This window comes from Delphinapterus leucas, chromosome 15, assembly GCF_059928025.1.
Source record: "Delphinapterus leucas isolate spDelLeu-1000000601 "Yukka" chromosome 15, BTC_Dleu_Yukka2, whole genome shotgun sequence".
In the NCBI taxonomy this organism is placed as follows: Eukaryota; Metazoa; Chordata; class Mammalia; order Artiodactyla; family Monodontidae; genus Delphinapterus; species Delphinapterus leucas.
In genome coordinates, this window is record NC_143143.1 from 22,405,765 (window position 1) to 22,421,981 (window position 16,217).

The 16,217-nt window shown below is 42.9% G+C and overlaps 1 protein-coding gene across 1 annotated transcript in view; it reads right to left on the minus strand.

Annotated features, from left to right (window-relative positions):
* Nucleotides 1-16,217, minus strand: part of LOC149747407 (acyl-coenzyme A synthetase ACSM1, mitochondrial-like) — a 50,420-nt gene that overhangs the window by 18,126 nt on the left and 16,077 nt on the right. The window contains exons 3-10 of the mRNA XM_089896066.1: nucleotides 15,201-15,411; nucleotides 12,703-12,910; nucleotides 11,011-11,151; nucleotides 10,077-10,236; nucleotides 7,964-8,043; nucleotides 5,594-5,717; nucleotides 3,322-3,402; nucleotides 2,678-2,779 (exon numbers count right to left, since the gene is read on the minus strand). Coding sequence (XP_089752192.1) covers nucleotides 2,678-2,779; nucleotides 3,322-3,402; nucleotides 5,594-5,717; nucleotides 7,964-8,043; nucleotides 10,077-10,236; nucleotides 11,011-11,151; nucleotides 12,703-12,910; nucleotides 15,201-15,411 — 1,107 coding nt within the window. The remainder of the gene's footprint in view (nucleotides 1-2,677; nucleotides 2,780-3,321; nucleotides 3,403-5,593; nucleotides 5,718-7,963; nucleotides 8,044-10,076; nucleotides 10,237-11,010; nucleotides 11,152-12,702; nucleotides 12,911-15,200; nucleotides 15,412-16,217) is intronic.

The following is a 16,217-nucleotide window of genomic DNA, read 5'->3' on the forward strand; positions in this document are numbered from 1 at the left end:
ACATTATCTACAGATACAATGCAATCCCTATCAAAATTTCAGTGGTGTTTTTTGCAGACATAGAAAAACCCATCCTAAAATTCACATAAAATCTCAAGGGATCCCAAAGTGCAAAAACAACCTTTAGAAAGGAGAAAAAAGTTGGAGGACTTACACTCCTTATTTCAGAAACTTACTTCAAAGCTATAGCAATCAAAACAATGTGATACGTTCATAAAAAGAGACATACAGACCACTGGAAGAGCACAGAGAACCCAAAAAGTAACCCTCACATATACTGTCAGTTGAATTTCGGCAAGGGTGCCAAGACCATTCAGTGGGAAAGACAGTCTTTTTAAAAAATGGTGCTTGGAACCTTGGATGACCACATGCAAAAGAATGAAGTTACCTTATATCATACACAAAAATTAAGTCAAAATGGATCAAAAACTTAAATGTAAGAGCTGAGCTTATGAAACTCTTGGAAGAAAACACAGAGGAAAATCTTGCCTTGGATTTCACAATGATTTCTTGAATATGACACCAAAAGCACAGGAAATAAAAGAAAAATATTGAATAGATAAAATGTTCTTCACCAAATTTAAAAACTTTGTATGTCATAGGATACTATCAAGAAAGTGAAAAGACAACCCACTGAATGGGAGAAAATATTTGCAAAGCATATAATTTGCATATCTGATAAGGTATTAATATCCAGCCTACATAAAGAACTCTTACAACTTAGAAACAACAGAAAAATGAACAAGCCAATTAAAAATGGGCAAAGAACTTGAATAGACAATTCTCCGAAGATATACAAATGGCCAATAAGAACATGAAAAGATGCTAGTCATTAGAGAAATGCCAATCAAAACCGCAATGAGTTACCACTTCAAACCCATTAGAATGGCCATTATTAAAAATAAACTGAAAATAGCAAGTGAGTGTAAGGATATGAGGAAATGAAAACCCTTGTGCATGTGGAAAACATGTATGGCAATTCCTCAAAAAGTTAAACAGAATTACCATATGATCTAGCAATTCCATTTCTGGGTATATAACCAAAAGAAGGGAAAGCAGGGACCCAAACAGTTACTTGCACAATCAGTGTTCATAGCAGCATTATTCACAAAGGCCAAAAGGTGGAAACAACCCAAATGTCCATCAAAACTTGGTATATACATGCAATGGAATATTATTCAGTCTCAAAAGATGACAGTTTGCTAAAACATGGATGAACCTTGAAAACATGGTGCTAAGTGAAATAAGCCAGACACAAAAGGGCAAATGTTGTATGATTCCACTTATATGAGGTAACGAAAATAGGCAAGTTCTTAAAGACAAAAAGTACCATTAGAGGTTACCAGATGCGGGGAGATGGGGACTAGGCAGCTATTGTTTAATGGGAACAGAATTGCTTCTGAGGATGGAGGAAATTGTCTGCAGACGCATGGTGGTGACGGTTGTGCAATATAGTAAATTTTACTCAGTGCTACTGAACTCTATGCTCAGGAATGGTGAAAAGGGTAAATTTTATATCATATATATATATATATGCCTCAATAAAAAGAAAATAAAAGAACAGAATATAAGCCCACAAATCTCAAAGGTAGAGTGACATGTCTCAATGCCATGAGAACATGTGAAATGAAGGAAATCAGTGTGGCCATATGCCAAGACATCTTTGCTAAATAAAATACGTTATGTACAATTTTTTTTAAGTCATGGCTTTGTACCATGCCAGTTCAATTTAACCAGAATCTCTGCGGTTGGATCCAAGTATTTAAAAAAAAAGAACCCCTCAAATGATTCTAACGTGCAGGCAGTATTAAGAACTGCTGATCTATATACCTGTTACTCTGTGTTCATTTTGCCTTTTATCCAACCTTTACACTGTGCTACTGAGAATCAAGGCTAAGGCTTGCATGATTGCTTCTGGACAATAGTACCACGGAGGGTCGGGGCCCCACCCACCCACCCAAGGCCACAGTGTGAGCACAACAGTGACACCAGTGGCTGTGACTTTGTAGAAAGGAGATGGAGTCTGAGATCAATTTCAGGGTCTGTCTACCCTTCTACGGTCCACCTTGGAAGCTGAGGATTTCCTCTTAGTGGCCACTGCTAGCTAGGGTATGTCTGATGAAGAGTTACAGCAGGTTTCCTTATACTCTATTGTAGGTTTCTGTAGTCCCTGGATTTCTCATTTAGAGTTTGGGGTCCAAAACACACCACTTTGAATCCTAGGCCTGCCATTTATTTGACATGGGAAAGACACGTAAAGCTTCCAATCTGCAGTTTCTTCCTCTTTCAAGTGGGGATAATAGTGCCCCTGGAGGCTCAGCGAGTATAACAGATTTGTTTGCACCCTGTTGGTAAGTGCGGTGGTATGACGTGAACCTAGTCAGAGCCAGCATTCTTAACCACAAGAGATCACTGGACCCCAAGTCTGGTGGTTCTGAAGCCAGGCTGTTTTCTACCCCATCAGTCAGCCCATAAGTGCCAGATGGGTTATGACAGAAAGGGATGTGGGAACACACTATGAGCTTTGAGATTAATTAGAACAGGTTTCATTGACTTGGAGTGAATAAAGGAAGAAGGAAGAAGTCTCAAGATGCAGAGTTGAGTCCAGTCCCTTATCACCTACACAGCTCCCTGCAAGGATTCTTGGGCCATGTGGGGGCAGATGGGGTGTCCTTACCTCATAGCACATGAAGACGCCTATAGGCCTGGTGGGCTTGATCCTGATGCCAATGTTTCCTTCAGTGTTGGGCGGCAGGATGTTGCCCTTGTCATCAATGATCTGGAGCAAGAGACCTGTGAATCCCACCCTGCAGGGATCCCCAACACTCCTGCCCCACCCAAACACTGCCTGGCTCATTCATGTGACACAGTGGGGGTAATTGGGGGAGGAGGTTGTGGTAGAAGAGCCCTGTCAGAAAATAGAATAAAACTGTCAAAGTCTTTGAAATCAGCAAATGGTAGAACCCAAGTTATGGGTCCATGTGTTTCATGCATATATAGACAACACAAATGTGTCTTCAAGCGAGAAAACACGGATCAGGAAAAACTAAAGGCACCCGCAGTGGAGAGAGCCACCTGTGCTACTGCAAGTACTCTTTCCCAGGCTCGGTGCATGAGGCCTCTGGCTGTCCTGGCAAGCTGTACTCATGCCCAGGACATTGCAGTTCTCAACTGAAAACTCCCCAGGAAACTGGAGGAAAAGTAGGCGAAGAAGAGGAAGGGGAATCTGGAGGCATGACTGGTTCTGTCACCTCGTGTCACACAATGGTCCAACCCTAGCCGAGCACTAACTGCTCTCTGCCAATGTCTTTACCACCAGACCTGAATGTCGTAGGGTGGGATGGCCTTCCCCATGGAACCCGGCTTGATCTTCATGCCCCGGAGAGTGCCACAAGTTGTTCCCTGTTCGCAAAGAAGAGAACTGGGGTTGGCCAAGGGTCCAGGCTAATCACAAAGCAGCAAGAATCAAACACAGCAACCTTGCTCACAGATGTCATTTTGATGCTGTTTAAAGAGCCCTCATGGGGAAGCTAGAAGGCATCGACCCCACTCTAGTCAGCAGACATTCACTGCACCTGACATGGGCTGGACCTGAGCCCGGTGCTGGGGCTACAGAGTCCAGTGGGAGAGGCCATGAAGAAGCAGAGGAGTGAGCCCAGGGCTGTGGTCATGTAACGTAGGGTGCGGAGTGCCCACTGTATTCCAGACATGTGTCCCTTTGCCGGGGAGGGCCGTGAGTGTATGTAACGACCGTTTACTTGTAGCTGCCTCGACTGCTTCTCAGAGCTGTGCTGAGGTTATTCAGATTGTTCACGTTGTTCCCCTACCCCCACGTCTTCCTGATGAACCTTATTCCTTCTTCATGGTTCTCGAAATTATCACTTTCCTAAGGTTAAGCGCTTCACACACAGAGAGACCAAGGTTTGAATCCTGACTCCACCACTCACTAGCTATGTACCAAGTAATCCCCCTTGATCTCCTCCTCTGTCAAAGGGGGGTAATCATAACATTATCGCTTAGAGTGCTTGTGAGTGTGTGCCAGGCACACACCAAGTATTCAGTAAACAACTACTACTAGCTATCATTCAGGCCCTAATAAAAGGAAGTTGGGAGATCCTCTTTCTGTGGTATTTTTCCCCACACTTCTATTGTTGCTTGTCTGTTTCCCTCAGTAGATAATGAGCATTCAGAGAATAGAGACTGTCCCATCCATCTCTGCACCCCCAGCATCTAAACACAATACCTACCTAAAAACAACATTGACAACCATAGCTGCAATAGGGGTTAGACACTGTGGACAGAGCTTTGTATACTTTCTTTCATTTACCTTATCGTAACCTTGCAAGACTGGCATATTTCCATTTTGGAGATGGGGAAGCTAGACTCTGCAAGATTCAGTGATATGCCTACAGTCTCGAAGCCTATAACTGGCAAGGCTGAGATGTGAACTGGGGTCAGAGCTCCTGAGAGAGGAAGTACTTTCCCCTCTGCAATGTCACTGCTTACCCTACAGGCACGTGGAAAATGTCACAGAAATGAGTGGATAGGTGTGAAAATGTTTGGAGAAATAAAGCCCCATCCGGGTATCGGGGAGTATTCTGTTGTTATGAATAGTTGATGTAAAGGGACTAGTGTCATGGGTGTAGCATGTAGTTCTAACCTCACCCTTCTTGTCTGAATGCAAACTGTGAACCAGCAAGGACAGATCTAGAGTCTTAACATTTCTCAAGACTGGAAGCAGACCCAGTAACTGATTATTTATTTATTTATTTATGCAAAATAATGTCAGACAAGTATGTCAATTGGGACTGAAACGGCTATTTTGCTACAGGACCTGAGAAGACAATCATACCTCTGTCAGCTAAAGGGATGATAGGGAAGTAGGGGAAAGTGGCTCTGCCCAGCATCGGAAATGCATTGAAAATGTGTTAGAAGTGAGATACCTGCCCACACTATCATGGATAAAGTCCTTGAGATTCAAGACATGAATGATTCTTTGAATGCCCTGCCCACCTGACTGGTCAGTGATCCTCTTTGGGATCACACTGTGTGTGTGTGTGTGTGTGTGTGTGTGTGTGTGTGTGTGGCGTGTATATAGAAGATCTCTCCTCCTGCTAGTGTCTCACCATCAAAGCTGTGTGCTCTCCTCATAAACACCCAGAAATGAACTAGTGAACTTCCGGGGCTAGCTCCGGCCTGCTCCTGTGGTTGCTGCCTAGGAAGGGACGGTGAAGTGGACAGGACTTGCAGTGCTGGCTTCCATGTCTCTGGAGAGTGCCTTCTATGCCAGTGCCCCTCCTGGGCGCCCTTAATTATAACTAATTATCACAGGTACAGTGGCACCATGTCCTTAGACCCCTTTCTAGGTTTTTGTCCAATAGTTTTCAGCACATTGGTCTTTTGACAAGTTGATGAGCTGCAACTGTCCTTTCTGCAAATTTATTTGGGACAAATTAAGCCTAGAGCTCTGGAGCCTCCCGTTGGCTTTGAGCAATGCTGTGTGCTCTGCACACACTCATAGCAGGATTCAGCTCATCTGCTGGGCTCAGTGGACGAGCACATCCTGACTGGCCCAGAGGGACCATTCACCTACCGTTTCTGACTGTCCGTAGGCCTGGTAGAGCAGAATGCCTGTCTGTCTTCTCCACAGTTCTTGCTCCTCGGGCAGCAGGGCCTCCCCACCAGTACAGCAGTGCTCCAGGGTGGGGAACCTGAGACTGAGGGGAAGGCAAGGTGTCAACAGAGCCTCCGCAGACTGGGCTTGGGCGCTCTGCCCCAGGCCCAGGGAGAGCTCAGAGCATTGTCATCTGGATCATTCATCCTTCTGCTTCTTTGCTTTCTTACTTGCCTTCTGGGCATTTTACTGGTGGTCAAGTCCAAGTGGAAGTCATTTCCTGTTGGTACCTGTTAACTCATCTGGCAGGGGTAGGTGGTGGTGGTGGTGAGGCTAATGGGTTAAATCAGGGAGATCAGGATTGAATATGGATGTTGATGTAACAAGAGGGAGAAAAGTGTGCTTGGAACACATTCTAAGTATTCTATGTGGCTAAGAGGGTTATTTTTATAAACCATAAGGGCTGAGGGATAAGACCCCAAGGATATGCTAGGATGGTAATAGAACTGTACTGCCTTCTGGGAAGAGTGGGCTTATGTGAACTGAAGGCCTTTTGTGATTCTGGCTGGAGAACGCAAATTAGGGTTAGAAATGAATTGCTCGGGACATCAAGGAAGACCAGGATTCATGTAAGTGAAGAGAAGAAGGATCACAGGTAAGAGCCCTGAGAGCAGGAATTTGGGAGAGAACAGAAAAGTCTGCTGTGAATATTTGCAGTAGTTTGCTAGGTACGTTGTGCGATGTAAATCCTCTCATCTATTTTCCCCATGAAGATTTCCATAAATAATACAAAAACCATCACAAAATAATGATGGATTCCCTGAAGGAAATGGGTAGAAGTGATTGGGGTCTTAGTACCACTTTGCACGGGACTGAGCTGAGCTAGCTCGTAGGGATGAGGGAGGTGGCAGAATCCCTTGTCACCCTCTCCTCATATATACAGAGCCTGTAGTGATGGACAGCAGGGCTGGCTTCATTGAGGGTATGTTCCTCATTCTTCTTGAGCTTTATCCAATGTACATAAAATGGGCAGAGTCTCCAATAGAGTCAATATTCATGCCCTGGTTGAATTTGTATGGGGTTTGTTCACCATCTCAAGAACGTTGCAACAAGTAGCTGTAATATGAGCTTAGAAATACAGTTGGAAACATAATTCTGTCAGATTGAGGGTTCATGAATAAAATCAAGCTGTATTTCAGTTATCTTCATAAATTGAACTCCTTGATATTTTAAGTCTTATATGTCTAAAACACGTTAGCTCTGATTTTGAAGTAGCCATTTCAATTTCAGAGTCGCTAAAACATACATAAACAACCATAAGGTTCAAAGAGCAGATTTCAGGTGAGCTAAAAATTAATCCACAAACATGGGGAAATGCAAAAATAAAATTACAGTGTGATACTACATACCCATCAGATTGGCAAAAATTAAAACTTGGACAAAAACAAATATTGTCAGAGATGTGGAACAATGGGAATTCTCCTACCCTGCTAGGGGGAGCATACCTTGGTTCAATACTTTGGAAAATAAGGTAGTAGGGTGCAATGACAGTGTGACCTAGCAATTCCTCCCCCAGAGAAGATCTACAGCAATGTGTGTTTACGTGTTTATGTACATGTTCAAAAATTCAATGCAGCATTAATCATCAATAGTCCCAAACTGAAAACTACCCAAATGCCCAATAATAGAACTGATCAAAAATGTGCGACTTTCATAAAATGTAATGTTATACAGCAATGAAAATTAACTCCAGCATTATTTAACAACACGGACACTTCTTAGAAACATAATGTTGAAAAAAGAAGCAGATATTACGGAATAATGTACGAATACATGAAGCTCAAAAGCAAGTAAAGTAATTTGTCTAGGGATATTTCCTGTGTAAACTATGAGGGAAAATAAGGAAATGAACACCATAAAAGGCAAGATAGTGGATTCCTTTAGTGGAGATGGAGAGGCATGAGGAGGTCTCTGGGGACACTGGCCATGTTCTATCTTTGGGCCTTCAGTGAGCAGTTACATAGCTGTTTTATTTTCAACAATTCATTAATCTGTAAATGTATATCTTATATACTTTTCTGTATGTTTACTTGACAACAAAAATGTTTATAAAAAAAAAACCCACAATGTTGCAAGGCTCACTGAGTGTTTCATTTGGTTCCCTGAATCCTGTTGAAAGAACCAATTAGACTAGCTGCTAAATATCACCACCAACATTTACCCCCCACCACCCACACACACAGTATCCTCAAAGCACCATAGCTAAAATCAGTCAGACCACAGTGCATCAGATTACTTAAAATCCTACCCGAAGATTCCTGTTACCAACCGCAGCCACTTCTACCATACCTGGTGGAATTCTGCTGCAGAATCATTCGAAATACAGAGGGCGCAGCAAAGCATTGGGTAATAGGGTATTTGAATAAAGTCTAGAAAGTTAGGAGAGAAAAAATTTTATCTTTGCCATTAAAATTTAAAACATAGATTTGTTATTAGCATTTTAATTCTGACCTCTCCTCTAGGACAGCCCATTTATTCATCTGTTAATTCTTTCAGTATACCTAAATGGAGCATGAATTCCGTACATGGCATGTGTCAAGCTCAGCGGATGGGTAGGGAGGGAATGAAGGGAAAGTTTTGTTTTGTGAATTTGAATGGTAAATTTTTAATTTAACATTTTTCGTTTTAGTCACTATCTCCCATCTTCAATAGGAGAGACTGAAACCAAGTAATTTTAAAAGTTTATTTTTAAAAATTCACGAAAGTAATAATTGTAAAGTAAATTAAACAATTGAACTTTCAAATGCAGGGTTTGGGGTAAATTTGTAGACTCAGTTCTTTGAAATAATTCAAGCTTAAAATACACTGAGACTGTGGGGACACCCCTTGTAGGGGAAGGAGAATTAGACCTGGTGGGGGAAGGAGAGAGGTGGTTCATTGTGGTTCGTGCAGTTCTATGCCTCAGAGACTGGCAGGATGCAGGCAGAAAATAATGACGGAGAGGCAGATGTTGACATAGGGGCAGGGAATGAGAAGTGGGAGGTACAGTTTCAGGTGCTGGAGGGATGAGCAGATGAACTTAACCAACCAGCAGAAAAACAGGCAGAAACTAGCCTGGAGAGAGAAGACTGGACAGTTTTGAGAGCCACCTGAGTGGATGTACCTGCTGGAGAAATGGAAGTAAAGGAAGCTGCTTAGAGGGGAGGGAAAGTTGAGGGCAGAGCCTTGGATGACTACGGTGTTCAGGGGTGAGCTGGGGGAACAGGCGGTAGCTGTAGCAAGTGGAGAATGTTCTGTGGAGCAATCTGACCTTAAGGGAGGAGAGACGGGGGCTGGTCCGAGGTGTACCAGGGTGAAGGGCGGGTGTTCTTAGGATGAGGAACTTTGAATATGTTTATGGGCTGAGGGAGTAGAGTCAATGAAAAGTGAGAGATTGCAAATACAGGAGAAAAGGTTTAATGAGTTAAAGATTAATAGAGAGGGGCTCCAAACACAAGGGCAGGGAAAAGAACAGGATCGGCAGCAGGTGTCAGGAGGGAGTTGGACGTTGAGAGGTGAAGGGACAGGTCTGCCTCTGAGACAGAAAGCAGGGGAGTGAGCGGAGACGCAAAGACAATTTTTTTTTTTTTTTTTTTTGCGGTACGCAAGTATGTGGGATCTTCCTGGACCGGGGCACGAACCCGTGTCCCCTGCATCGGCAGGCGGACTCTCAATCCCTGCGCCACCAGGGAAGCCCACAAAGACAATTTTTAAGTGAAGAGAAATACGCTGAAGGAGCTCACGCAGGTGACCTCAGTTATTATCATGGTGTATGCATAACAGCAACTGCTGCCACTTACTGAGTGTTCTCTCTGGGTGCGTCTCAGGGCTAAGCACTTTACACACCTTTCCTATGTCATCTCGTTAACATTCCCAACAATTTTGTGGAGATAGTAACCATTAAGAGTCTCATTTTACAGATAAGGAAACTGAAGCTCAGAGTGGTAAGCAAACCACCAATAAATGTCAATCATGGGATACGAAACTAGATCTGTCATATTCCAAGGCCTTTGTTTCTAAATATGTCATTAAATTGAGTAGCCACACAAATACAACATTCACACACCAGCACCTGGCCCTGGTAGAGCCAGGATCCAATATCCAGGAGACCTGAGCTTGTTCTGTTTGCTTTCATTTCTCAAAACGTATATTCTGGTTCCCAGGTCCACAGAGTCTGATCCATAGGTCTAGGGAGAGGTTTGGAATGTGTGTTTTCTTCAAAGTTACCTCTTGATGTAATTCTGATACGATGATTGATTCAGTGCTTCACACTTTGAGAAACCCAGAGCCAGGGTTATATTATGCTAAGAGTTATACTAAGAGGCTTCTTTGCTAATAAAGTATTTTCTCAGTTGGATCCAGTTTTTGAACTCGAAATGTTTTTTCCGGGAGTTTGTTGATATCGAAAGGTTCGTCCTCTTACCTGTACAATGACCTTGGGGTCAAACTGGGGCAGATGATGGACAAAGACTGTAGACCCCGCTGTCCATGGTTCAAGCAGGGACCCTCCAAAAGCCAGAATCCAGCCTGTGTCTGACAGGCACCAGAGGACATCAGATGTCTTCAGCTGCAGTAATTTCCTGCTAACTCCAAAATACAGTTAGCCTCAGATACCATTCTGACTACTATACTATCCTCCCTTCTCTCCACCCGCATTCCTCCAGGATTCTGCTACTCAGTTGTTATCATTAGCACAGATACCAACCATCTACAAAAAGCCTTCTCTGTCCCCCTGGTCTGGTTAATAAGGTACAAAGTATATAGAACGTGGTCTGGTTTGAATATTACTAGTTGGGGGATGGAGAGAAGGGAGAAGAGTTTGGTTTAAAACTGATTAAATGGTTAATCCAGTTTCAGCCTCTATGTTTGTTCCAGGTTAGGGCAGTGGCTTGGTATGGCTTAGTTCCAGGTATTATTTTTCCCTAACAGTTCACGATGGGGAAACTCTATGCCGGATTTGTCCACAATCAAGGAGAGGAGAGGACCTGTCACGTAAGTTCACATTGCTGGAGCATTTTATCTTTCCCCACCAAACCCTGGAACTACTGATAGGGACACAGGGGCTTGTCATTTGTGTGGTTTGCAGAATGCCTGCTTTTTCCACCCACATCTCCTCCATGCCTCCTGTAAAGGTGCTCAGGCAGGACCCAAATGTGCCTCCTTTGTCATTCAGATGCCTCTGTCAGTCTATACTTCTCACACCCTTAGGGGTCTGAACCAAAGAGAGCAGAAAGGATAAACAGCATAGGGTCAATTCCACCAAGAGTTCCTTTCCCGGGACATACACATACACATATGCATACACACTTCACCCCAGATCCGTGGCCCAGCTTCTAAGCTGGTGCCCTCTCTCCTACCATGAAGGGAAGAAGGATCGCAAAGCAAGTCCATGGCTGTGCTTTGCCATCTTGGGGAAGCCTGTGGTCCCACTGGTGAAGAAGATGGCCATTGGGTCCAGGGTCTTTGACTTAATACAGGTATGAACTGGGGATTCTGATCTGCAAAGGGATTCAATACAAAAGGATAGAAGTCATATTTCCTGTTTTTCCATCCTCTGGGGAAGCAAAAGAAACAATTAAGAGTCCTGGAGTCAGAAAACTGGGGTTTGCAACTCCCAGTATTAGGCACCAAACAAAGTTTATGGATGACTTGGATAGGTGGACTGACATTTCTTCATTTTAAAAAATGGGGAAAATATGATGGATTACTTTATATTTTAATAAACATTGAAATAGTATTTCCAATGATTCCAGACAGTGCTCTAAATGATCTACAAATAAGAACTCATTCAATCGTCAGAGCAACCCTAAGAGGCAAGTACTGCTTTTATGCCCATTTTGTAGATGAGGGAACTGAGGCTTAGAGAGGTTAGGTAACTTACCTGAAGACATATAGCCAGCAAGCTGCAGAGCTAAGATTCAAATTCAGACAGTGTGATCCATATACTATGCTTTTAGTTACACTGCTAACCTTGTATTTTACACAGACTAGCTTCACGGGAATTTAACCTCATAAACTTGGTGTTGAAGGATGGGAAAGAGAAAGCTAGGGAGAATGACAGTGTAAGGAATATATATATGTACATCTGCCCTAGCATGAGCTTGAGGTGGAAGGTAGAATCCGTAGCTCCCTCCATCTGCCTCGGTTCTTGGGGAGCTACTCCTTGGCTGAGAGTCTCTTTCTTGGGCCTATTACAATTGTAAATGCAAGCTTCCTATAGTACTCAGTCAGAGAGGCTGCAAGTAATCCCAGTGCTGGAGGGAGCCCTGGCTCTTGTGGAGAAATGATACCATACTGAGTCTGAGCAATTTAGATGAGTTTTAATGAGTATTCTTTGTTTAAGCTATTTTAATCTAATTCTCTGACTTTAGAATCTAGCATAAGATGTGATTTCACTGTAATATTTGCCCTTGGGGGTTGAAGTAAAGAGCTTTAAAAACTGTGGAATTACTTCAAGAAAACAAATCCAGCATGGTTTTTGTGTGATATGAAAAATGCCTAAAGACTTGCGGAAACAGAGTTTTGGAGATGGAGGGGTCTTTCTTACCTTCAGCACTTCCCTAACTTTTCCTTCAAGGTGCCCCTATAGACACCCACCCCCTAGGACATGGAAAGTGTTTGCTCCCAAAGCTGCCTGTCATTTTTTTCTCAGTCTCAAGTTTCACCTTAAAAATTCATCTGAACCTTTTGTTCAGCTTCTTTAATTGTTTATTATTTACATAAAAATAATATTTCAGATTCCCCACCTACAAGGAACATGCAACACAATAACCCTCTGACTTTACACATCTCCTTTGCACAGGGGTGATTATATTTTAGAGAGAGAGCCATAGAAGTTCAATTTCCCCATTTTATACATAAAACAATTGCAGCCAAGAGAGGAGTAGGAACTAGCCCAAAGTTGCACAGCAAATCAGTGACATAGCTGTGAAGAGAAGCTCAGACCTGGTGAGCTTCCTCCCACTGGCTGCTTCTGTACCAGCACTAGGCAGTGAGTGGCTTTCTCCTGCCATTCCTCAGAAAGCACATTCATCAGACCAGAAACTCACCTAATCAGTGATCGGAAGTCCAGCCACCCTTTACGGCTGTGGTCAGACACCAGGAGCTTGGTTTTCAGAGCAGGACACTCAGAAGCCACAGAATCCACCTCTGGGGCAAGGGTATCTGTGGTCACGATGCCCTTGGCTTTAGACACTTGTAGTCGGTAGAGAATGTCCTTGGCCTTCATCTGGGTGGTCCCTGGCATGAAGACGATCCCTAGGGAAGAGAAAGAAATTGTTTGTTCTGGTATCTCTTTCACAGCCTCACAACCTTGGCTGTCAGACCTGGTTTATCTGCACAGACATCCCCTAACTTCTTGGTATGCAAAGTATGGTCCACAGCATCAACACCCCCTAAGACACAGAATCTCACCCCCCACCCCAAACTTACTGAATCAGAATCTGCATTTTAACAAGATCTCCAAGGGATTTCTATGCACATTAAAATTTGAAAAGCCTGCCCTAATAATTTCTACTCTAAATGGATCTAGCCAGTAGACAGGTGAGTCCTTCTCCATACAAATTTACACAGGATCTGGGAAAGATACAAGTAGGACAGTGTCCCTGACTCTGCCTCCGTGCCCCCAATTTTCTCCTCTCATTTCCTTCTCTGTCATCGTGAATCTCTTCTCATCTGTTGTCATCATTCCTTGTGTCATCTTGAATTTCCTCTCTTTCCTTCGTTCGTCATACCCAAAGTTAACTGCAATGTCCTTTGAACTTTTCTACTTTCCCTTCCATCTTCCATCACCAACAATTAGCTCAAGTCTTTGTGTGCCCCTATTGCATTCTAATTTCTCCACCAGATGCCCTGTCCTGAATCTTCCTACTACCCACCTTCCGTATTATTAGCCTGCTTAGTTCCACGGAGCACTGACTTTTTCCCCTCCACATTTCTTCTCCCCACTAACACCTGGACCCTGTCTCCAGGAAAACACCACACTCCCCATCCTGACTTTGAGTGCACTGCTCACGCTCCATCTTTCTCTCGCACAACTCTATTCTCTATTTCAAGATGGCCGTTCTTCGTATAGGCTACTCCTGACTCTAAGCATTTCCATGTGCTATGACCATCCTTGGAATTTCCGTCCTTCGCTTCTACTCCTCTTTAATTCTTCTTATCCCAGAGGTCTCAAGTCATGTCTTGGGTTTCTCATGGACCATCTCTTCACTATACAGATGGCATGGCTTTCTATACTCCCTCAGCCACTGCTGTTAATTCTTGATCTTGATGGATTAATCAACTATTTGTGAGAAAACATGAGACAGAGAATATGTGACCAAGAGCACGACATATTGTTGTATGAGCATGCATTATAGAACAACTGAAGTGATTCGAAAAAGAATCCATGAGTCCCATACTGATTATATAGATTAATGCATAGATAAGCAATTAAAAGGGAAAGGAAAATCTCTATAGAAGAATGCCAACTAATAAATGTAGAGGGAATGATATAAATAGAAAATCCTAATAAAAGATCACCATTAAAATATTCAATTCAGTCAAGAATCGTCAGTGGATTGTCAAACCATAAGGTGAAAGACAGTTGGGGAACAGGATATTCACACAGTCCCATAAATATTATACGACAGATTACTTACTAACTACAAAAGTAAAAGGTACCTCTACAAAGGTGGATACTACCTTTCTAAAGTGATAAAACAATATCAATGATATTAGGGCAAACCAACTTTATATATCCCCAATGTGATGCACCAAGGAAGACACAATATTGCCCTTCTAGTACCTGGGCTAAAAATGTCTAACCTGAAGATAATCATGAAGAAGGGGTCAGAAATACACATTTTGATGGACCTTCTGCAAAACAACTGGCTTAGATGCTTCAAAATTGTCATCGTCATGTAGACAGTGTAGAACGTAGAGAAACATTCTAGATTAAAGGAGACGGGGGAGATATAACAACTAAATGCAATGCATTGGATTTTTGATTTAAACCAAATAAATGCTATAAAGGACGTTATTGGGACAATCGAGGAATTTTGACGATGGATGTATATCAGGTAACTCTATTGCATCAGTGTTAAACTTCTTGTGTGATAACTCTACTGTGGTTATGTGAAGGAAATGTCTTGGATCTTAGCAGATGCATGCTGCAGTGTTTACCTGGTGTTTATGGGTGTCACAGTGTCTGCAACTGATTCTGAAATGACTCACTGGGAGAGAGGGCTCGAATATGGCAAAACGTTAACAATTGATGAATCTTATAAAGAAGCAAGAATGTCTGAGACCATGTAAGAGAAAGTGTGTGTGTGTGTGTGTGTGTGTGTGTGTGTGTGAGAGAGAGAGAGAGAGAGAATTATGACATTGTGTTTGAGAGGGTGTGAGTATAAGGGAGAGACTGGATGAGAAGGAGTAAAATAATATTTGAGTAAGTCTGAGAAAAAGAAAGACTGTGAAGAGGAAAAATTGGGGGGAAGAGAAAGCGCCTAGTATTTCAGGACAAACTGGCTCTAGGTGAGCCCAAAGGTCTGCTTGGGTCACTGACCTGTTCGGATGCAGGCCACGATCACCAGCCACCACTCAGGCACTCGAGGCAGAATCAAGGCTAGATGGTCTCCCTCCTGGAGGCCACAGGTCTGTGTGAAGACGTTGGCTGCACGACGGGTTAAGTCTGTCATCTCTCTGAAACTCCACTTCACTTCATCCCCTTGATTATTCACCCACCACAGGGCTGGGTTTGGACCTCTCTTGCCCTCCTGGTTAGGATCATATTCTACATGTTATTTCCTGATTCAAAGGAAAGGGGCACTAATTTGGCCAATCCACTACCACAGTCACATTCCACTGTGAGTGTAGCTCAAGGTCTGAGATCCCATTTTAAAACATTTATAGCGCCAAGAGAAGTTGGGGGGAGGTGTGATCCAGCCAACATCTTCTGGTCTACTGTAACCCCCTCGTCTTAAGTCACATAAAACCATGAAGAGCCTTCATGTTACTTATTGAAGACTTACAATTTTATTCCCCATGTGTCTGTCTTAGTTCCACATGGACAGTAGGTTTCTCTCTGTGCCTCAGTTTTCTCACCTATGAAAAGGGTATAATAATACTACCTAGAATGTAGTAAAGTTCAAATGAATTATTTTAAAAGGTCAAGTGTGTATAACAGTGCCTGGAATATAGTAGGTGCTCAATAAAATTACTGCTGTTATTGTTATTACAACAAAATAAAAGAGAATAATTTAATTCCTAAATATTTGAGGAAATTATTTTTTAAATTTAGGTACCTCAAGAGGTGCAAGAAGTCAGCCTTGGAAGCTCCAGGGCCTTTTTCCCCTCACAAAAACATCAAGTAAACAACAATTGACTAAGATGGCTTTGTAGGAATTTAGAAAAGAGTCACAAATCCACAGCAACCAACAAATGCCCAAACAATAAAAAGTCATAACCAAAATGGTAAGAAATTTTGTGGTGTTTTTGCTTATTCTTGCACCACCCGCTCTCTGATGCGGTGCAGCATAGTCAGAGGAAGCCACCCAATTCCCAGCCCCTCCCCTGGGATAGA